This window comes from Perca fluviatilis, chromosome 18 (genome assembly GCF_010015445.1).
Source record: "Perca fluviatilis chromosome 18, GENO_Pfluv_1.0, whole genome shotgun sequence".
Taxonomy (NCBI): Eukaryota; Metazoa; Chordata; class Actinopteri; order Perciformes; family Percidae; genus Perca; species Perca fluviatilis.
In genome coordinates, this window is record NC_053129.1 from 3,753,690 (window position 1) to 3,775,705 (window position 22,016).

Sequence of the window (22,016 nt, forward strand, 5' to 3'; positions counted from 1 at the left end):
TGAAGGGGAAGAGCATTTCTATTCAGACAGAACCAGATGAGTCAATTTACAAGAGGAGTGGCCTGCACTGTGCATTTTATTCTGTTGCAAGGATCGGTTCTTGTCACTAATGATTATTCTGGTTAATAGGATTAATATTTCTTAACCTGGCTACATTTAGGTGTTGGACTGTTGGTCGTCACTTCATCTTCCTTAGAACCAGACGACCAACAGTTTTGTTTTTTTTCTTCTTTATTGATCAATTATCAGAATTGCGCTCAATTCAATTTCTGTTGATCAACTAATATTAATCATTTCAGCACTGTGACAGGAATATTACTTCCCATAATGAAAAAGTGTAGCGACATCCTTTTTTGTGACAGTGTTGCAACTGACATTTATTTTTAATTATTTATTTTTTCAATCAGCCGTCTTGCCCAAAGTGATGTCTTCAAAAGTCTTTACTGTCACATAAGTCAAAGAAAAGCAGCACATGCCGACATTTGAGAAGCTGTCACCAGAGGGTGTTGTGACAAGGATTATCTGACGTTTTTTTGTTGATCTAACCTATAATAGTTTTTCGCTCTAGAAGCAGCACACCACTTGATAAATGTGTCATCTTTAGATGCTTTAGCATTGACCGTAACAGTGACAGACAGAGGCTGCCTGTTGTATAGACCAGTGGTTCTCATCCTGGGGGTCGAGACCCCCAAGGGGGTCTTGAGGTAATTTCTGGGGGTCACCAGATGGTTAGGGGGGTGGAAAAATGAAATGAATTGTTTTTACGTTACTGTGTGAGTTTGGTACATTTCATGTGTTCTATTCAGAGCTTCATTTGTAAATCAGGAGGTCCTGGGATACAGAAAGGGGTCTGATGGCGGGTCAGGGAGAGATTTGTTTTGGGTGCCAGCTGTTAAAACTAAACTGTCATTAAAGCAAAACATTATTTGTTTATGTGTATTAATCAGAGCATTTAAAAAAATCACTCAAAATCAGCAGGGGGAGGCATGTAGAAACAGCTGTTTCACCGGTTTGCGGCTCTCTTTCTCTCGTTGTAGAGGGGGGTAAGGGGGTCGCAAACACCAACCTCATTATTCTGAGGGTCGCGACTCGAAAAGATTGAGAACCCCTGGTGTAGACCATGGTATCATGTGTTTTTGGTAGTTATATCCTATTTAAAAATGCTGTGTGTGCCGTGTAGTGAAACCCATTCCCTTGTTGAAATGAAGGCATGACACAGCATTTGTTAACTCCACTTAGTGAACTCTTGTTGCCTTTCCCTCTGCAGAGGAGAATCCGTTGGACATTGATGAGAAAGGCACGGCCCTGGACGAGAAGGAGGACGGACAGAAAGATGGAGGCGAGGACGAGGAGGGAGCAGAGAAGATGGAGGAGGAGCAGACGGAGCAGCCAGATGAGGAGAGCGGCCAGGAGCCCAGGACTGAAGAGGAGGAGGGGGGGGAGGGAGAGGAGGGAGGAGAGAAAGCCGAGGGAGACGAGGAGTCTGCTGAGAAAGATGAAAAGGAGGAGGAGGAAGGACAAGAGGCAAGAAGTGACGAAGATCTGACTATTCCCAATGACAAAGGACACAACCCAAAGGTGTGTATGTCAAAGTGCTGTTGTACTGTGTTATGCTTCGTGTGATGAACACTTGAGTCACTGTTGGGACTGTTGATGCCTACAGGAGGAGGAGGGAGGAGGTGAGGAAGAGGAGCAGCCGGAGTCAGCTGAGAGGAAGGAGCACGACACGGCGGGCCAGACTGGAGAGCAGAGCCTTCAGAGTGATACAGCTGTGGAGCTGGCAGGAGAGGCGGCCGAGAGGGACCAGGCTAAAGAGGTACACTGCACCGCAGGATGGGGGGGGACCCACCTTAGAAATCTCTCCAGGTCAGAGACAGAGGATAGATAATGTATCAACATATTCAAAAATGCATACAATATTAAAGACCACAAACCTCTAATATTGCAATGTCAAGCCACTTACTAGCTTGGATTGAAATAAGGGTTTACTAAAAAGTAGTAGTCAAAGAAATATGTCTTTGGTAAAAAAAAATTTTTTTGAAATTCAGTTATAACTTGTCTGCATTGTGAGGACATGCCCTGGCAAAGGTTTGCCTCTTCTAGTTGAAAGTATGTTAAGTCCGTCACTCAAAGCGTCCCCTAAAGGAGATAAAGTCTGAAATCTTTCTGGTTTGTCAGGAGCATGGGAGCGGAGCTGCTGATGCCAGCCAATCAGAGGGCCACCAGTCAAAGCTGACAGCAAGAATGGCTTCACAGACACAGACGCAGAACAAGACTCAGGTACGCCTGGGAACATCTGGATTCTGATGGATCTCCACTTCTACCTCCCTTTGTTCTTCAACCCATCTCATCTTTTCATTTTCTGCGCTTCTCCAGAGCTTCAAGAGGAAACCTGGTCAGGCGGACAACGAGCGCTCCACAGGCGACTACAACGAGCGAGTGAATAAGCGTCTGCGTACGGTGGAGAGCAGGAAGGATCACTCAGAGGACGGCAGCCAGAGCGACGCCCAGCAGGAGTCCGACCTGTACGAACACATCAGGCAGGGAGAGACGGCCTACGACACGCAGACATACGGTCAGTAATCACACTGCATACACTCAGGAACAGCTGTACAACATGTGGTGTCAGTAATCACACTGCATACACTCAGGAACAGCTGTACAACATGTGGTGTCAGTAATCACACTGCATACTCTCAGGAACAGCTGTACAACATGTGGTGTCAGTAATCACACTGCATACACTCAGGAACAGCTGTACAACATGTGGTGTCAGTAATCACACTGCATACACTCAGGAACAGCTGTACAACATGTGGTGTCAGTAATCACACTGCATACTCTCAGGAACAGCTGTACAACATGTGGTGTCAGTAATCACACTGCATACACTCAGGAACAGCTGTACAACATGTGGTGTCAGTAATCACACTGCATACTCTCAGGAACAGCTGTACAACATGTGGTGTCAGTAATCACACTGCATACTCTCAGGAACAGCTGTACAACATGCGATCAGGTTCAAGTGGATACATGGGTCATATGCTGCTGTTTCCAGATGTTGCCAGTGCAGACCAGCAGAAAGCAGCAGGGCCTCATCAGGACCAGGAGGAAGATCAGAATGATGAGGACATCGCCATGGAAACGGAGAGGCAGGAAGAGCTGCAGGCAGCTGAGGTGCAGGAGCTGAAGCCTGAGCAGCTGGACTCTGCCAAGGCCTCCCACACAGGTGACACACTCCCATTCTCTCACACCTAGACTACAGATCCACTGAGTTCCTAGTGACATCACCCCCTCCTCTTGTTGTTGTGCAGGTGTAGACAGTGGGGAGATGGAGGTGCAGAGGCAGGGTGAGGAGGAGGAGGAGAGATGGAAGGACCGACTAAAGCCCAGAGAAGAAGAGCAAGCAGACAGACGCACAGAATCCACCATTCACACAGTTCCTGAGCTACTGTTGGACACCATGCAGGTACAGAACTACTCTTTCTTTCTTTCTTTCTTTCTTTCTTGTGTGGTTTAACAAAGGCAGACTCAGAGCTTTGTGTGTGTGTGTGTGTGTGTGTGTGTGTGTGTGTGTGTGTGTGTGTGTGTGTGTGTGTGTGTGTGTGTGTGTGTGTGTGTGTGTGTGTGTGTGTGTGTGTGTGTGTGTGTGTGTGTGTGTGTGTGTGTGTCTGTCTTTAGAAAGCAGAGAGAGATCCCGAGGAGCTGAGGAGGGAGATGGAGCTGCAGCTGGAGGCCTGGCACCACCTGGCTCCAGGAACTCAGGAGGAGGTGAGGCTGACCCACCGTTTCCAGATAACATTGAGTTATAATGGCTCATATACAAATTTAAACATATCAATGATCGTACCACAGGCAAAAAGGACTATAGCTCTCATCTGGAAGAAAATGGAGGCACCTACAATTGGTGATTGGATCAAGAATGTGGGTTAGGGTTAGGGGGTTATGTATGTCCATGGAGAGAATAACCTATATATTAAAAAACTAATTGGGGCTGTATGAGAAAATCTGGGAACCATTTGAACACTATATAAAAAAGGAGACAGGGGAGCTTCTACAAAGAAACTAAACTACTAGTAACTCAATCTAAGTAAGTGGTGAAACCCAGAAGGGGAAAGGACTGAGACTTGTCTTGAAAGTCACCTCTAACAGTTGTCAGTGATCCCTTTAGTCTGCAGAGAGATTTGAAAAAGATGACTTGATAAAAGATCAATGTAGTAAAACATGACCTATACGTAGGTGTCTTCATACGGTGCCATATCCAGTCTTACTGGTGTAGTTGTGATTGTGTGGCCAGGTACTACCCTGTGACTGATGTGTTGTTGTCTGTGTTCAGGAGAGTGCAGCAGCCTCCATGTGGCACCAGTACCAGACTCTGACCTCGGCTCTGTCCCAGCAGCTGTGTGAGCAGCTCCGCCTCATCCTGGAGCCCACACAGGCCGCCAAACTCAAGTGAGGACCAGCACACTCCCCTCCCTTTATACCTCTTGTAATGGACGTTTTAAATGATCATCACATCTATTGTTCCACTGAGTCTCGTGGTCACCAGGTTGACTGGTCTTACTTGTCTTCTCCTGATTGTGTCTTCTGTGATGACACGTTGTTTGCGAGTGCCGCTGTTACAGCAGAGACACAGTGTAGTTGAGTGTGTGTGTGTGTGTGTGTGTGATGTGCTGCTGTTACAGCAGAGACACAGTGTAGTTGAGTGTGTGTGTGTGTGTGTGTGATGTGCTGCTGTTACAGCAGAGACACAGTGTAGTTGAGTGTGTGTGTGTGTGTGTGATGTGCTGCTGTTACAGCAGAGACACAGTGTAGTTGAATGTGATGTGCTGCTGCTCCACAGAGGGGACTACCGCACAGGGAAGCGTCTGAACATGAGGAAGGTGATCCCCTACATTGCAAGTCAGTTCCGCAAAGACAAGATCTGGCTGAGGAGGACCAAGCCCAGCAAGAGAGAGTACCAGATCTGTCTGGCTGTGGACGACTCCTCCAGCATGGTGGACAACCACTCCAAACAGGTGAGGGAGCCCTTGATGCTGCTCCAGCTCCCTGAACATGTCCAGAGCAAATAATCATCAGTTATTAATTATTGTGTGTGTGTGTGTGTGTGTGTGTGTGTGTGTGTGTGTGTGTGTGTGTGTGTGTGTGTGTGTGTGTGTGTGTCTGTGTGTCTGTGTGTCTGTGTGTGTGTGTCTGTGTGTGCGCGCGCGCAGCTGGCGTTTGAATCCCTCTCCGTGATCATCAACGCTCTCACCCTGCTGGAGGTGGGCCAGGTGTCGGTGTGCAGGTGAGCTCATGCGTGGACACAGTCAAACAATACAGACCGACAGAGGAACAGATGAAATGATGGAGCCATGTTACAAACCGAAAACAAGAAACTCAAACAGAGTTGTCATTTTTGTGACCTCATACTATGTGTACATGTATTTCACGTGAAGCTAACACGTGCTCGTGTGTCTAGTTTTGGCGAGCAGGTGCAGCTGCTGCACCCCTTCCAGCAGCAGTTCAACGATGAGTCCGGGGCTCGGATCCTCCGACTCTGTCAGTTCCAACAGAAGAAGACCCGGATAGCACAGGTGGGTACTTTGTGTACTGCTCCTCCATCCACTGTGCTTCATATTAACTATATAATAATACAAAGTGGTTATGTGATAACAGATACAGTAGGTTTTATTTTAAAGTGCCCATATTATGAAAAAATCACCTTTTCTGGGATTTGGGGTGTTCTTTTGTGTCTCTGGTGCTTCCACACACATACAAACTTTGAAAAAAATCCATCCATGCTGTTTTGAGTGAGATCTGGTTTCTGAATGTGTCCTGCCTTCAGTCTCCTGGTGAGCTGTTCAAAATCGGCGTCACAGTCCGAAATGAGCTGGCTAACCACAACCGTTAGCTCGTTAGCATGCTAACCGTTAGCATTAGCATGCTAACGCTAATGCTAACGCTAGCATGCTACGTCGTTCTCAATAGCAAAGCACTGCTACAACACACACAAGTTCACCATAATCTACAAAAGAACTACTTACATGTGCTCCCTCATTTAGAAGTCTCCCAGCTAATCCTGCCTTGTAACTGACCAAAGTTGGAGAAACAGGCTTTCTTTTACTGTCTCTAGAGTTAGCTAGCTGACATGATCTACATCTGAGCTACTGAGCATGTGCGAGTGCAATCAAAGATAGTACAGAAGAAGAAGATGAAAAGAGGTCTCACTCTGTAGCTAAAACAGAGACCAGGTGAAAAGAGGATCTGCAGCAGTGAGAGAGAGCTGTGCAGTACAACAAAAATATGGTGTTTTTTGAAAATTAAACCATGTAAACCTATTCTGGTACAACCTTAAAATACAGTTATGAACCTGAAAATGAGCATAATATGGGCGCTTTGATGCTGCACACAATGAATGAAAAACAACAGGAAGGCAATCCACAGTTCTGTATGCAACGTGAAACTTGTCGCATTGAAAACATATTCTCGTTAAACATTTAGTTTCCCTTTGCTGTTATTGTACTCTATTTCCCATGGAGCTTGTGGTTTTTACATCCTGTAGGATGTGGCTGTTCATGTGACCTCCTGTCACACTGACTCTCTCTCTCTCTGTTTATGCCTCTCTGTAGTTTTTGGACACCTCAACACAGATGTTTCTAGCAGCACGACAACAGATTTCTGGATCTCTAAACTCAGGTAATGACTCCTACTGCAAATTTCACAGCCAGCCAATAATCATGTGCTGTGCACATTGCTGTGGAACTCTGGCTAATCAAAGGGCTGTTGGCCAGTACTGCTTGAATAGGGACCATAATGGGACAGTGTTACACTGAGCTGGTAAACCTCTGCTTTGACTCAACAGATGGTTCTATTAGCTTTCTATTTTTGATTGTGCTTAAACTATTTAGGTAACATTTAGGTACCAATTCCACTTCAGATCCTGTTTGATACCTCACTTTGCCCAGTAGAAACCCATTTCTGACTCCGATGCATCCTATACAATTGGTTTGGTTCAGACATCAAAGCATTAACAGAAACCTTTTGGTCAGTGTTTAAAAGGTATGGATGACCAATAACCAGGCCTAAGCTTTAAGAGAGCAGCTTCCATTTCAAATATCTAGTGGGCTGATGAAGGCTTTAGTACTTGACCTGGGTGCCTCTGAGTGAAGGGCTCAGTGCCCACACTGGATCTGATAGGACACAGACAGCCTTCAGTGTGGCACTAAGACACAGGGAAGGTCCAGCATCTGAGCCAGGTGCTCGGAGGACAAAACAAACCCCCTCCTTCTCTTCTGAGTGCACTACTGGATCAGCAGCGCCAGACCCAGTACACACACTTACACGAACGTTCTGCACCATTAAGGGCAAGAAGTTGGGTTAAGGTGACCCTTGGGTTCAATAAGAGATTAAATATACATGATATTTAGTTGCTGCTGAGAGATGTAAAGCAATGGTGGGTTTTAAAGCTGCTCTTATCAATATGTTTGCAATAGAGGATCAAATGATTATGTGTGATGTGAAAGCGGTTGAATGTAGCAATAAAGCCACGGAGAAATATCCCCTGATAATTCGGTTCTCGTCAGCTCTGCGGAGCCTTTTGTTGTTTGGGTTTCCAGCACTGAACAGCTGACCGAGTCCACAACTAGCTGCTGAAGAAGGCGGAACATGTAGCAGTTAAAGAGCTTCTTTTCTCTCAGGACGCAGCCCAAAAGTCCCTTACACGGCATTATGGGTACTGTAGTCTCTACAGCACCAAAAAGAAGAGTGAACATTGGACTTAATTGATCAGGTGGTCCAAATGAATGCTAATGTTGCTCTGTGTGTGATGTTTGCTAACAACTTTAAAAGGTGATAAAATGTCAGATGTGTTTTCACCTCGGTCCAATCCATTCCTGCAGCAGAAATCAGTCGAGTGGCATATCCGTCCTACCGAGGTGACTTTCAGCGGACACGTTGCTAGCAGCAGTTTGTTTTTAGCGCTGATCGAAGACGTATGTCGATTTACGAGTTGTAACCTATACAGCTGTGTCAATCTCATCAAGCTATGTATACACTCGTGAGCTATTATCGGGGCTATTTTAATTCCAAAGGCCAAGGGAACTTTATCAGGATGCACAGTATCCTGGATCCATGAAATAACTGGCCTTTTATAAATAACCATCTGCCTGCCTCTATGGGAATTTTACATAGGGGTGTCTATACTTATGCCCCCTGTATTTTAAGGAAGAACATTTATTTATTTATGATACATTATTCATTCACAAAGAAAATTGGTGTTCTCAAAGGTTGGATTTTTCCTAATTTTTTCAATTAAGGTATTAAGATCAATTTCCAAAATATGATTTTTTTTATTCCTCTTTTTAGTCAACTTTAGCATGGGTGTCCTAATGTTTTCACATGACTGTGTGCGTGTATATGTATATGTATATGTATATATATGTGTGTATATATGTATGTGTGTGTGTGTGTGTGTGTATATATATATATATATATATATATATATATATATATATATATATATATATATATATATATATATATATATATATATATTCCTGTGTGACCTGTGCCCTCCCCCCACAGAGACGGCCCAGCTGCTGGTCGTGGTGTCTGACGGCCGGGGCTTGTTCCTAGAGGGGAAGGAGCGGGTGATGGCAGCAGTGCGGGCGGCACGCAGCGCGAATGTCTTCATCACCTTTGTGGTGCTTGACAACCCCAACTCCCGGGTAAGTGAAGAAGAATTAGAACTTTTTGATGTTGTAAACATGCAGACACAAAGTGTAACTAACCCCGGCGCTGCGCTGCAGGACTCCATCCTGGACATCAAGGTGCCCATCTTCAGAGGGCCGGGAGAAATGCCAGAGATTCGCTCCTACATGGACGAGTTCCCCTTCCCCTTCTATGTCATCCTGCGAGATGTCAACGCCCTGCCGGAGACGCTGAGCGACGCGCTCAGACAGTGGTTTGAACTGGTCACGGCGGCCGACCAGTAGACGCTCCCACAGGAAGGGAGGAGGGAGAAGTGGGTAGCAAGCAACTGCACAACGCAACAAAGGACTCTTCAAACAGACGGATGTACATGTGCCTTTATTTTCTTATTTTTACTGTAGATTTGAGTAGAGTTTGATAGCAACCTTTACTGTTTGGTCTTCGTTATCAGGGGAATTCTCCGTTTCTTTTGTAATGTAATGAGGATTGCTTTAACTTGCATGTCTGAGATGACATGATGACCCCGTTTTAGTGTGAACCACCTCAGTGAAGAGTCAGTAAATACCTCTGTCCTCCTCGTACCATAGACCTGAAATCCTTTTTTTGGATGTTTTAGTCAGTGTTATGAAGGTCATCAAATCATCCATGTTCGATGTGAACACAGCGACAGATGTGCAGAGCTGACAGAGGCTTCATGGCTAACTGTAGCATGTTGGTGGGACATCCAAAGGAATGGGCCTCTGGAGAGGAGAGCACACCTGAGTCAGCTGTGGGGGTGAAGGGTCCCAGCTCCGTCAGGAGTTCTACAGTCCCATGTCTCCAGACTGACTCCAGCTCTGATGAAGGCCGTCTGCTGTCTGCTGTGCTCCGAGCTCAGCACTGTGTCCTGTAGGAGTAGCTGTTGATGTGTAACGTGGACTGACATGTCAGCAGACATCGTTTCTTCATCGCACCCATCTGTTAAACCATGAAGTGAATGATCCACACAATAAACCGTTTACAAGGCTGCTCTGTCTGGGCCTCTGCTTATTAACATCCTTAGACTATTCTGTGTTGGATCATTTACACATTTCAATATACACGTATGAATATTTATTTTATTTATTTCAGGTTTATTTAACAGGGACAATGCACACTAATAATACATAAATTTACAGTGTGCCAGAATTAGTCAAAAGGCTATTTTACATCTGCTGTCCCTGGACAGGTCGTACAATGTCACACCTGAAAAGATAAAAGGATTATAATAGTACATAGAAGTTTAGTCCAATACAAGTAAAATTGACTATAAATGTAAAAAGAAATGATCAAGCATATAAACAAAAACAGTTGGTCAATATCAACATCAACACACATAAACACACAAGCCACACTCAGTCCAACAACCTCATAGGCATAGCACAAGTGACACAAACAGATTACAGGTGTGGAGAATCAGCATTGAGCGGCAATGGGTCCTATCCACTCAGGGAAAACCTCTTTTCATTCTCAAGGCACAGATGCTAGTGTTGGACAGCCAGGACGTCCCGGCTAACCTTCCCATGGAAGGCAAATGGAGGGACAGCAGGTGGAACCAAAGCATTCATGAGGACTATGGAGCCAGCTAGCACCGTGCCAGGCCTCTGAATCCAGTCTGCAGCTCTGTCAGAGCTTCTTCTTCTTCTTCTTCTTCTTCCCAACAGTCTAGACATCTTCATGGCACATTGCTGCCTCACACAGGGCAAAACTATATTCCCATTTAGTATCCAATTCCTTAGGAATAATAATCTGGTAGCCTTGATGAATTCTAGGAGAGCTTTTCTAGTCCCCGGTTGGTTCTCTGGAGGAATAGGGTTGTCCATGATATTGTGACATCAGGCGTTTCCCTGCTGCATACAGTCTGTCTTTCTTCTGGGAATCCATTTTCACTGTGTGATGCCTCATGACTACCTCCCTCCAGCAGAGGGAGACACATACGGAAGAAGGCGGTAGTCACGTGATCACAACATCCGGTTTGTCCGAGATGGCCGCTTCAAGGTTACCGTCTGCAGCGCTTTCTCTGAAACAGGTGAGGCAGAGCTGTGTGTCCCTTCTTATATACTGTCTGTGTGTGTCCCTTCTTATATACTGTCTGTGTGTGTGTCCCTTCTTATATACTGTCTGTGTGTGTGCCCTTCTTATATAGTGTCTGTGTGTGTGTCCCTTCTTATATACTGTCTGTGTGTGTGTCCCTTCTTATATACTGTCTGTGTGTGTGTCCCTTCTTATATACTGTCTGTGTGTGTCCCTTCTTATATACTGTCTGTGTGTGTCCCTTCTTATATACTGTCTGTGTGTCCCTTTATATACTGTCTGTGTGTGTCTCTTCTTATATACTGTCTGTGTGTGTGTCCTTCTTATACTGTCTGTGTGTGTGTCCCTTCTTATATACTGTCTGTGTGTGTCCCTTCTTATATACTGTCTGTGTGTGTTCCTTCTTATATACTGTCTGTGTGTGTGTCCCTTCTTATATACTGTCTGTGTGTGTGTCCCTTCTTATATACTGTCTGTGTGTGTGTCCCTTCTTATATACTGTCTGTGTGTGTCCCTTCTTATATACTGTCTGTGTGTGTGTCCCTTCTTATATACTGTCTGTGTGTGTGTCCCATCTTATATACTGTCTGTGTGTCTTTTTGTGTGTTTTATATGTCTTGTTGTGTCCCATCTTATATACTGTCTGTGTGTGTGTCCCTTCTTATATACTGTCTGTGTGTGTCCTTCTTATATACTGTCTGTGTGTGTCCCTTCTTATATACTGTCTGTGTGTTTTATACTGTCTGTGTGTGTCCTTCTTATATACTGTCTGTGTGTGTCCCATCTTATATACTGTCTGTGTGTGTCCCTTCTTATATACTGTCTGTGTGTGTGTCCCTTCTTATATACTGTCTGTGTGTGTCCTTCTTATATACTGTCTGTGTGTGTCCCTTTTATATACTGTCTGTGTGTGTCCCTTCTTATATACTGTCTGTGTGTGTGTCCCTTCTTATATACTGTCTGTGTGTGTCCCATCTTATATACTGTCTGTGTGTCCCTTCTTATACTGTCTGTGTGTGTGTCCCTTCTTATATACTGTCTGTGTGTGTCCCTTCTTATATACTGTCTGTGTGTGTGTCCCATCTTATATACTGTCTGTGTGTGTGTCCCTTCTTATATACTGTCTGTGTGTGTGTCCCATCTTATATACTGTCTGTGTGTGTGTCCCTTCTTATATACTGTCTGTGTGTGTGTCCCATCTTATATACTGTCTGTGTGTGTGTCCTTCTTATATACTGTCTGTGTGTTGTCCCTCTTATATACTGTCTGTGTGTGTCCCTTCTTATATACTGTCTGTGTGTGTGTCCCATCTTATATACTGTCTTGTGTGTGTCCATCTTATATACTGTCTGTGTGTGTCCCTTCTTATATACTTTGTGTGTCCTTCTTTACTGTCTGTGTGTGTCCCTTCTTATATACTGTCTGTGTGTGTTCCTTCTGTCTGTGTGTGTGTCCTTCTTATATACTGTCTGTGTGTGTCCCTCTTATACGTCTGTGTGTGTCCTTCTTATATACTGTCTGTGTGTGTGTCCCTTCTTATATACTGTCTGTGTGTTCCCTTCTTATATACTGTCTGTGTGTGTGTCCTTCTTATATACTGTCTGTGTGTGTTCCTTCTTATATACTGTCTGTGTGTGTTCCCTCTTATATACTGTCTGTGTGTGTCCCTCTTATATACTGTCTGTGTGTGTCCCTTCTTATATACTGTCTGTGTGTGTCCTTCTTATATCTGTCTGTGTGTGTGTCCCTTCTTATATACTGTCTGTGTGTTGTCCCATCTTATATACTGTCTGTGTGTGTTCCATCTTATATACTGTGTCTGTGTGTGTCCCTTCTTATATACTGTCTGTGTGTGTGTCCTCATATACTGTCTGTGTGTGTGTCCCTCTTATATACTGTCTGTGTGTGTCCTTCTTATATACTGTCTGTGTGTGTCCTCTTATATACTGTCTGTGTGTGTCCCTTCTTATATACTGTCTGTGTGTGTGTCCCATCTTATATACTGTCTGTGTGTGTGTCCCATCTTATATACTGTCTGTGTGTGTGTCCCTTCTTATATACTGTCTGTGTGTTGTCCCTTTTCTGTCTGTGTGTGTCCTCTTTTACTTCTGTGTGTGTGCCTTCTTATATACTGTCTGTGTGTGTGTCCTTCTTATATACTGTCTGTGTGTGTCCTTCTTTACTGTCTGTGTGTGTCCTTCTTATATACTGTCTGTGTGTGTGTCCTTCTTATATACTGTCTGTGTGTCCTTCTTATATACTGTCTGTGTGTGTGTCCTTCTTATATACTGTCTGTGTGTGTCCCTTCTTATATACTGTCTGTGTGTGTCCCATCTTATATACTGTCTGTGTGTGTCTTTATATACTGTCTGTGTGTGTCCCTTCTTATATACTGTCTGTGTGTGTGTCCCTTCTTATATACTGTCTGTGTGTGTCCCTTCTTATATACTGTCTGTGTGTGTCCCATCTTATATACTGTCTGTGTGTGTCCCATCTTATATACTGTCTGTGTGTGTCCCTTCTTATATACTGTCTGTGTGTGTGTCCCTTCTTATATACTGTCTGTGTGTGTGTCCCTTCTTATATACTGTCTGTGTGTGTCCCTTCTTATATACTGTCTGTGTGTGTCCCTCTGTCCTCGGTCCAACAAAGACTTTGTTCGTTTGCAGCTCTGTGACGTAACTGGTCGAACAGTGATCAGCTGAGCTGTGCATGGCTTCTTCATCATATCTTTTTTTTATTTTTATTGCAGAATATTTTTTTTACAATTTGTCAAAACAAAGAGATTGAACTTGTAGTACACAACTCATTTCGTTACAGAACATGTTTTCATAAAGAATAACAAAAAATAATAATGCATATCAGTCAATAGATAGACAGTTGAAATAAATATCAAATAAGAAGTAGTCAGTAAAAAAATTATAAACAACAAAAGTAAATAGCCAGAATGTCAGACAGTAGATATGTTAAATTAATTATAAAGTTAAATCAGATAAGCATTGCATACATGTTGATGCTGATTTACCCTCTAATCCAGAAATACAATCTATATAATTGTTTAAGTCAAGTTTAAAAACATTGAAAAGAGGTTTATTTTTCATAAATTTCGATTTATGAATAAAGACTTTTCAAAGCAAAATTATTAATGAAACATTGTATATCATTCCACAGAGAAGAGCTATGTGAACAGCTATAGAATAAATGGTCTATCGTTTCTGTTTCCATAAAGCAGAAGCCGCATTTTTCGTCTACAGTAGGGATAAATTTAGAGATAATCTTGTTACAGGGGTAGAAATGGTGAAGAATTTTAAATGATATTTCTTTTACTTTGTTTGTAATTAAAAATGTATGTGGGTTGCTGCATGCTCTATTCCAGTTAATATTTTCATATAAGGGGGACCATTTGTATCTAGAGGCAGGGACAGATTTAGCACATAAAAGGTTTTTTATTACTTTGTTGTTGACTTTTCTGTCTAGAAAAGATAGACCATTTATTGAAACACTGCTGGAGAGAGATATATTAAATTGATCCAATTCTGTCTCATCTCTAAGTAGGGTGATGATCCCATGGGGTATAGCTCTGGTTACAATATCAAATTCTTTTCTTGGAGGATGGAAATTAAATTTATGGGTGAAGTCGTCATAAGCTAAAATTTGATTTGAGTTAGTTATTTAATAATTGGGATACCAGTAGAATATCATGTTTAAACCAGTTTTCTATAAAGAGTCTTGTTCCTATATATGATGTTCATGTTGTTCCAGATAAAACATTTATGAGGGGAGAAATTGTGTTTGTATAGAAGAGACCAACAAGCTAGAGCCTGTTTATGGAAGTTTAATAATTTGACAGGCAGTCTGTTTATGGAGTATGGGCATTGAAGCAAGAATGTGATTTTACCACGTTTTTTAAAGATAAAGTTAAACAAACTGTTTGGATTTTTCAAAAATCTTTTAATCCAGTTGATTTTTAATATCTCATTGAAAAGTGAGAAGTCAATTACCGATAAACCCCCCTCCTCAGTTTTATTAGTCAAGATGTTTTTCCTAATTTTATGTGGCTTCTTTCTCCATATAAAGTTATAAAATAGTTTGTCTAGATTGGCACATTGTAACTTAGGTATTTCAATTGAAGTAAATAAATATGCTGCTCGTGAGAGACCTTCTGCTTTAGAAACCCTGCCATACATAGATAAATCTCTTGCAAGCCAAGAATCAAACTTTTTATTAATAGAGTCGTGTAGTAAAGATATATTACTCTCTGTCATCAACTTGTGGTTATGATATTATGTGTTATTTTTACTCCAAGATAAGTTACTAAATGATTTATATTTATGCCACGTATTTGACCCAAATGTTTATTTTTAAGAGAAAACCGCTCCCATTTTGAAAGATTTAGATTAATTCTTCATCATATCATGTTACTGTTAGATGGGTTCAGGTCAATAACAGGGACACCTGCCAGCCTCTTCTCACTGTTCGCATGGGTTAGCACTGTTAGCACTGTTAGCACTGTTAGCATGGAGCAGCCAGTCTGTCTGAGGCGCGATAGTTTTTTTTGGTTGGGGAAGATTCATGAATATTCATTAGGGAGCTCATCCCTGATTGGCTCGCCCTGACATTCTTACCCCAAACATAACCAATCCCACTCCTCTTGCCTTAACCTAACCAACCCAACCAGAGCAGGCACCGACTACTAGCCATTCAGAGGGAGAGTAGGCGGGTTCTTCCCCTACCACTTGGTCTGGGACACAGGTCAGAGGCTGTTCTCTGTAAGGTCTGTGATCAGGGTCCATCCACCAGCCAAATGGCTAGTGAATGTTCAGAGCTTACCAGCCACTCAATAAATTACCACTGGTAATGGTTAGGGTTAGGGTTGGTAATGGTTGGTGCATATTTTCCTAGCATGTTGCTGGTGGGTGGTGCTAGTATTGAACCCTGTCTGTCAGATCTCTTCAGTACAAGCCCAGCTGCTTCTCCAGCACTAATCCATCATCGAGTTCTTCTTCTTTAGCTTCCTTTTAGTCTGGCTTTAATTGAGCTGTATCTATTCATGTATCTGTGTCAACCAATCAACAACCAGGGCAAAAAAGTGCTACTTGGCAATAACTCCGATTGTGAATCTGATTCTGATTCTTGGTCCATATTTCCGATGAAGGTGATGTGTGCTAACTGCTGATTGTGTGCCAGTTCTTACAGAGACAGAGAGTTTTGGGGATCTACAGGAACATGCTGAGGGCCATACGGAAGGTACCTGACCAGGCAGACAGGAAGTACCTCAGTGACTGGGCCAGAGACGAGTTCAAGAGGAACAAGAACGCCACAGACCAGGTACACAGATGCATGTTAGCATTCCACGGCCAGCTGGCCGGGAGCCGCCCTGCTGGTGTTCCAGCAGAGGCCGATTCAGGGAGCAGCGCAGGCCCAACTCGCTAACCTTAGTTGACACAACGTGATTCCTGCGACACTCAAGACGCCACTGCCTGTCTTTCCTAACCTGGCAGATGCTTGTTAGCAGCGTGCGGCGTGTAGTCTCTTAACTGTAGGCTGTTGGAAGTGAGAGTACTGGAATGGTCAGCGGAGGATTCAAACATAATGCATGCATTTAATGTAACGTCATTGGCCCGTGGGCCTCACGTTGAACCACTGTGGGTCAAAGAGCTGATGACTTGCTCACAACAGGAGTATGTTAATGAGAATATCTAAAGTGCTTAGTTACCCACATCAAAGGGACCATGGTTCAAACTTGACTGTTTCTACAGTCTATTAATGACGATACATATTTCTTGTTGCAACAATTAATAAATGGGTGAAAGTTAATTGACAACTGTGGAAACTATAGTTTGGCTAAATAATCCTAACCCAAGGTCCCCTTACTTGCTTTCACTGTAGCCTTTAAAAGGTGCCCTGCCACACACATTTCATTACTTTGTGGTGATGTCTGAAGTTCTACCGTGGACTTTGTAAAAGTTTTGTGGAAGAAGTGCCTTGGTTACCTTGTTTCAAGCCATTCTAGCGTGTGGAGAAAGGTCTGCGAGACTGGCTGAGAACTAATCAAGACTGTGATTTGTGATTGATTGAAAGCTCAGGAAAAAAACAGTACATGAACCTTGAGTTACCTTTTTTTCCCCTCAAACTATGCATGAACTTATGGATGGAATATGTGTAGAGACAGTGTCCATGTTATCCCAGCATCCTCTTCTCTATCCATTACTGCAGTTCTTCCTCTTATTATTCCTGCAGGATGCCATCCGTATGATGATCACACAAGCAAGCAACCATCTGGAGGAGCTGCACAAGTCTCTGGCGTTGGCCGGCCGGTGACTGGGAGCTGCTGGGGGTCTGGACTGCTTTCTGTGGAGACTGTATGCAGGGGAGTGTTGCTGTCAGTGAGCGCTGCAGGCTTTGGCTGGACACCTTTTCCAGGATGTGTTGATGGAACTGACCCAAAGGCTCCACCCGTTAACCCCTGAGGCTGACTGGCCTTTGGCCACACTTCTGTTGGCGCTGTTAATAATATGTAAGGATATTGTATATTAAAGGGGTGATAGAATGCAAAACCTATTTTACCCTGTCATAGTTGAATGAGGACAGTTCGGTGGGTAAATAGGACATACATAGAAGCTCAAAGTCCCACTGACACCTCTTTACTATGAAAATCTCATATTTTGAAACTGCCGCTGAAAACGGGCGAATCCCAACAAAGCTGGAAGTTGACGTCAACCTCCCAAAAACCGGAACCTTTGTCAGCCCATGGGTGTATTAAGAGAACGGTCACGCCCCAACATTTACACAGGCTACACAACTGACCTGAGATCAGGTAGTTTTCTGAATCTAGCTAGGTCACGCAGATCTCTGCTATTCCATTACAAAATTAAATTCTGAAACTTTTTTATGTGAGAAATCAACTTTGTAAAGCTCAAATATGGGCCGCTTTACGAAAATGGATGGCTAATTGCAAATTTTGTCTGACTGTGTGTCGGAGTTCAGCGCCGGTGCTGCCTGTGTAGCTGCTTCGCCGCCCGACCTGCCTTCCTTCACACACCCCGGCCTGCTATGAGGTACTTGGAGCTCCGTCTGGATGGAGCTCTATCAATGAGAGCTAGCTAGCCTCCTCTTAGAATTCCTCTGAAATTCACAAATATTCATTAACTTGAAATCGGACACCGTTGTTAGCTTTATAAGACATGTAGCTAGATGTTGTATACGTGGCGTGACGAAATTCAAACTGTAAATATACTCGGAATGACGCCGAAAATGAAGCTAACTATCAGTGATTTGTAGCTACAAATCTACATCCAGCCGCAGGCTCTATCAATGAGACTCAGGGACAAGCGGCGTTTATTTCCCCAATCGTTTGTTTAAATAACTCAACACATTATAATTACACACATTAAAAGATTAACTGGAACCTGTGGTAACAGATTGCTGGCGTAACAAGCTCGCTGACCGCGTTCTCACTCACACACACCGGGCATTTAGCTAGCAGGAAGAGGGGAGTTGCAGGCCCTGGAGCTCTGTCAGGGCAGGGGCATTTGGTTGTCATTAGCCCAAGAGACGGTGACTTTGCGCGGGTATGGAGTGCTGTGGGCTGCCAGTCGTGACTGAGCTCCAAGTACCTCATAGCAGGCCGGGGTGTGTGAAGGAAGGCAGGCCGGGCGGCGAGGCAGCAACACAGGCAGCACCGGCGCTGAACTCCGACACACAGTCGGACAAAATTTACAATTGGCCATCCATTTTCGTAAAGCGGCCCATATTTGAGCTTTACATAGTTGATTTCTCACATAAAAAAGTTTCAGAAGTGAATTTTGTAATGGAACAGCCCGATAAACAATGTATAACTTTGCAATGAGACCTGCTGTCGAGTCTCCCATGTGTTTCTATGTAGTTTGCTCAAACCAATCAGCACGTAGCTCATTCGGAATATTAATGAGCATACCATATTTGGAAGAAAAGCTCTTGTTCCAAATAGAGCCATATTCACAGGGTAGTTAAGGACCTAATAAAATAGCATTTGGGCAATTTTCAGCCAAACCAATGTTACATACCCCATTAGGAGACCTTAAAGGAACACGCCAACTTATTGGGAATTTAGCTTATTCACCGTAACCCCCAGAGTAAGACAAGTCCATACATACCCTTCTCATCTCCGTGCGTGCTGTAAAGCTGGCTGACGGCTCCAGCATTAGCTTAGCCTAGCACAGATCCTGCAGGTAACTGGTTCCAACTAGTCTACTGCTCCGAATTGTGACAAAAGTGACAAAATAACGCCAACATGTTCCTATTTCCATGTTGTGATTTGTAGAGTCACAGCGTGTACAAAAAACAACGTAACATGAGACACAGCCATCTTCTAACAGTAAACAAACCGGGAACTATATTCTCAGACAGGCTTGCTGCGAGCATATCACTCCGCCCAAGCACTATATTCTTCCGCCTGTGAATATAGTTCCCGGTTTGTTTACGGTTAGACTCTACAAATCACAACATGGAAATAGGAACATGTTGGCGTTATTTGGTCACTTATTGGGAGCAGTAGGATTACTGGAACCAGTCACCTGCCTGCTTTACAGCACGCACGGAGATGAGAAGGGTATGTATGACTAGTCTAACTCTGGGGGTTACGGTGAATAAGCTAAATTCCCAATAAGTCGGCGTGTTCCTTTAAGGAACAGTGTAAAATACCCTATATAATCATTCTATCACCCCTTTAAAGGGAAACCAATGAAGCCACCGGTGATTCAGAATGATCTTTTTTTTTTTAATACAAAATATGTCTTCTGGCATCATCATACACAGTGCATTATTCATATCCACAGAGTTATTCATGTATAACCAAGCAACATGTTGAGCAGACAGTCACTACATCAGACAGACGGTCACTACATCAGACAGACAGTCTAGTGACAGACAGTAACAATGCCACATGACAGAAGTGATGTTTTCCATCAGGACTGGCCTCGGCACGCAGGGAGACGAGATTAGAAACGGTGGACTGTTCAGGGCCGGGACACGCTTTAGTTTGGTGTCCTCCAGGGCTGCAACTCATCATTATTTCATTATCCATTCATCGGTTGTTCTGTGAAACTCCAGACAAAAGTGAATAATGATATTAAAGGGACAGAAGCAGCCAATCCTCACAATGGACTGCAATCAGGTGTTGTCGTGTTGTTGCTTTAAGACTGAAATAGTTACTGGATTATCTAAATAGTTGCTGATTCATTTTCTTTTGATGGACTAACTGCTGAATCCCCTAAATGTTGCAGCTCCAGTTTTGAATGTAGTAGAGATCCTCTGCTGGTATGCAGTAACAGAAAGAGTGTGCAGAGTGTTGCATCTCCTCTAACTGTCCTTGTCAGTGGACTGTAAACACGTTCCTCCTCTCACACACTCACTAAGACACTGGAGTTAATACACTGTCAGCCAAAGGAACTGGTGAGGAGACAGTGTGTATTATGACAGTAAATGTTAAGGCTTGTTATTTGGTCTGGAGAGTGCCAATGGAATAATTCTACACTTTTACAGTGTTTAATTGTCAGCTAAAGTCATCCCTTTTGCAGTCAAAATAACATAGGGATTTGATGTATTGTTAATATTAACTGAAATGAAGGAAAAGGAGACAGCACATCTTATATGCTGCTTTAGTCTCAGTGGCCCTGGATTTAAGGTGGCACGCATCTTTAAATTAAAGTGATCATGAAATGAGAACTGTTCATGTTAACGCAGGAGACTAATTAAATGTGAGATGGACATATGAGAAACGGAATACCAAACATTTACATCTTATCAAGATAAGGATATATAATATATTTTGAAATTTTTTGAAATGCTGATTTAATTAATTTGTTTCTTTTGAAAATTTGATCAGTTTATAAAAAAAAAAAAATGTAAACACTGTAAAAGTCTAAATTTTCTGATTCTGATTAAAAAAAAACTGAAGAGGAAAGCCTTCAGGGGTTATTATATACAGTGTCAGTTCAGCTATATTCTCATAAATAAGCAGCAGGCAGATACTAACCTCTTATTCTACTGTAATCCCTCCATCACACAGCTTTCACCACCATCCAGGGACACATCACGCACATCATCCACCACACGGTCACACATTTCTCTGCTGTGTGTGTGTGTGTGTGTGTGTGTCTCTCTATCTCAACAGCTGTTCATCTAGTTTTTTGGCAGGTGTGTTTCCTCCAAAGTAACAGTAACACAAGATCATTACATTTTACTGTAAGTTCATATTCTGTTAGAAGAGAGGACCATCATTGGTGCCTCTACTCTGCGTGTGTGTGTGTGTGTGTATTGCTGTTTGACATGATTTAGTGGATCTATCTTAAAATGGCACATTAGATAAATTTTTTGACACACAGCTTTATATCTACTGGTTTAGTTCCACACAAACGAGAGCTGCCATATTTCCTGCCGGAGTGTGTGTCCACATGTCCACATGCAGCCTGGTGCTGACAGATGCACTGTGTGTTAGCAGTCCTCGTGTCTGTTAGTCCTCAGCATGCGCAGCTCGTCCTCCAGGTAGCTGATCCTCTGGGTGAGAGCAGCTCTGTCGGCCTGCGCCCGCTGCTCCGCCTGCCAGCGCGCCTCCTGCACCTTCCTCTCGTACCAGCGCTCCATCTGCGTCGACACCGCCTCGAAGAAGTACTGGGTCACCTCCAGAGCGTGCATGTTGTCCTTCTCCTGGGCAAAGGAGGGTTCACTGGGCTGCTCTCCAAACATCTCCAGAGTTTGGGCCTCTGTGGCCCCCGTAGCCCCTGTAGCCCCTGTGGCCCCTCTGGACTTAGTCCTTCCCCGGAAATGCTTCTTGTGGAGCTTACCTCTGTCCCGGCCTCGCTCCCTGTCCCTGAGGCCGGCTTCGGTCCTGCGGCTGCAGCGGCGCTCTGCGGCCGGAGACAGGCTTCTGCCCCCCCGCGCACCATACTCCACCATGTCCCCATCCTGCAGGTCCTGCTTCTTCCTCTGGGAGTCGACACAGAGCACAGGACGCTCCTTGGGCCGAACCACCGGGACAGCTGACAGCGGGCTCCTGGCTGCTGCATTCTGATTCTTATCGCCGTCTGTTAAAGTTCAGAAGAGGTTCACTGAGCACATTCAGCAGCACACACCAAATCCTCTTTATTATCCAGCCTAATGACTGTTAGGACCCTCCCACTCTGGGGGTGGCTCTTGCCATTTCCCCTGTGAGCTGTTTAAGAGGCAGTGTGGCAGGAAGACGAGCCTCACCTGAGTCCACTCTTCCTGATTGCCCTTCTCTTTCTACTTAAGGG

At 43.8% G+C, this 22,016-nt stretch overlaps 3 protein-coding genes across 13 annotated transcripts in view; 2 read left to right on the plus strand and 1 right to left on the minus strand.

Annotated features, from left to right (window-relative positions):
• The window catches only part of mdn1 (midasin AAA ATPase 1), an 84,631-nt gene extending 74,933 nt beyond the window's left edge, over nucleotides 1-9,698 (plus strand). The window contains exons 88-101 of the mRNA XM_039782301.1: nucleotides 1,268-1,578; nucleotides 1,664-1,816; nucleotides 2,179-2,280; nucleotides 2,377-2,575; nucleotides 3,059-3,229; nucleotides 3,315-3,469; nucleotides 3,682-3,771; nucleotides 4,337-4,452; nucleotides 4,844-5,018; nucleotides 5,214-5,287; nucleotides 5,462-5,576; nucleotides 6,612-6,678; nucleotides 8,566-8,708; nucleotides 8,790-9,698. Of these exons, the coding sequence (XP_039638235.1) occupies nucleotides 1,268-1,578; nucleotides 1,664-1,816; nucleotides 2,179-2,280; nucleotides 2,377-2,575; nucleotides 3,059-3,229; nucleotides 3,315-3,469; nucleotides 3,682-3,771; nucleotides 4,337-4,452; nucleotides 4,844-5,018; nucleotides 5,214-5,287; nucleotides 5,462-5,576; nucleotides 6,612-6,678; nucleotides 8,566-8,708; nucleotides 8,790-8,975 (2,057 nt within the window). The 3' untranslated portion in view covers nucleotides 8,976-9,698. The remainder of the gene's footprint in view (nucleotides 1-1,267; nucleotides 1,579-1,663; nucleotides 1,817-2,178; nucleotides 2,281-2,376; nucleotides 2,576-3,058; nucleotides 3,230-3,314; nucleotides 3,470-3,681; nucleotides 3,772-4,336; nucleotides 4,453-4,843; nucleotides 5,019-5,213; nucleotides 5,288-5,461; nucleotides 5,577-6,611; nucleotides 6,679-8,565; nucleotides 8,709-8,789) is intronic.
• Nucleotides 9,699-10,641: 943 nt separating this feature from the next.
• Nucleotides 10,642-17,304, plus strand: lyrm2 (LYR motif containing 2). Its single transcript, XM_039782304.1, has 3 exons — nucleotides 10,642-10,738; nucleotides 15,931-16,071; nucleotides 16,984-17,304. Exons 1-3 carry the CDS (start codon nucleotides 10,694-10,696, stop codon nucleotides 17,062-17,064), a joined length of 267 nt encoding a protein of 88 aa, XP_039638238.1. The 5' UTR covers nucleotides 10,642-10,693; the 3' UTR covers nucleotides 17,065-17,304.
• A 2,176-nt stretch (nucleotides 17,305-19,480) lies between these two features.
• Nucleotides 19,481-22,016, minus strand: part of ankrd6b (ankyrin repeat domain 6b) — a 49,744-nt gene continuing 47,208 nt past the window's right edge. For all 11 annotated transcript variants that reach the window (XM_039782441.1, XM_039782440.1, XM_039782432.1 and 8 more), the window contains one exon: nucleotides 19,481-21,806. In XM_039782441.1, the coding sequence (XP_039638375.1) occupies nucleotides 21,217-21,806 (590 nt within the window). In that variant the 3' untranslated portion in view covers nucleotides 19,481-21,216. The remainder of the gene's footprint in view (nucleotides 21,807-22,016) is intronic.

Bases quoted from the DNA above. Each gene is read 5' to 3' on its own strand.
- lyrm2 (XM_039782304.1), top strand. From the start codon at position 10,694: ATGGCCGCTTCAAGGTTACCGTCTGCAGCGCTTTCTCTGAAACAG. The intron at 10,739-15,930 runs GTGAGGCAGAGC...ATTGTGTGCCAG, and splicing joins CAGCGCTTTCTCTGAAACAG to TTCTTACAGAGACAGAGAGT. The intron at 16,072-16,983 runs GTACACAGATGC...TTATTCCTGCAG, and splicing joins ACAAGAACGCCACAGACCAG to GATGCCATCCGTATGATGAT.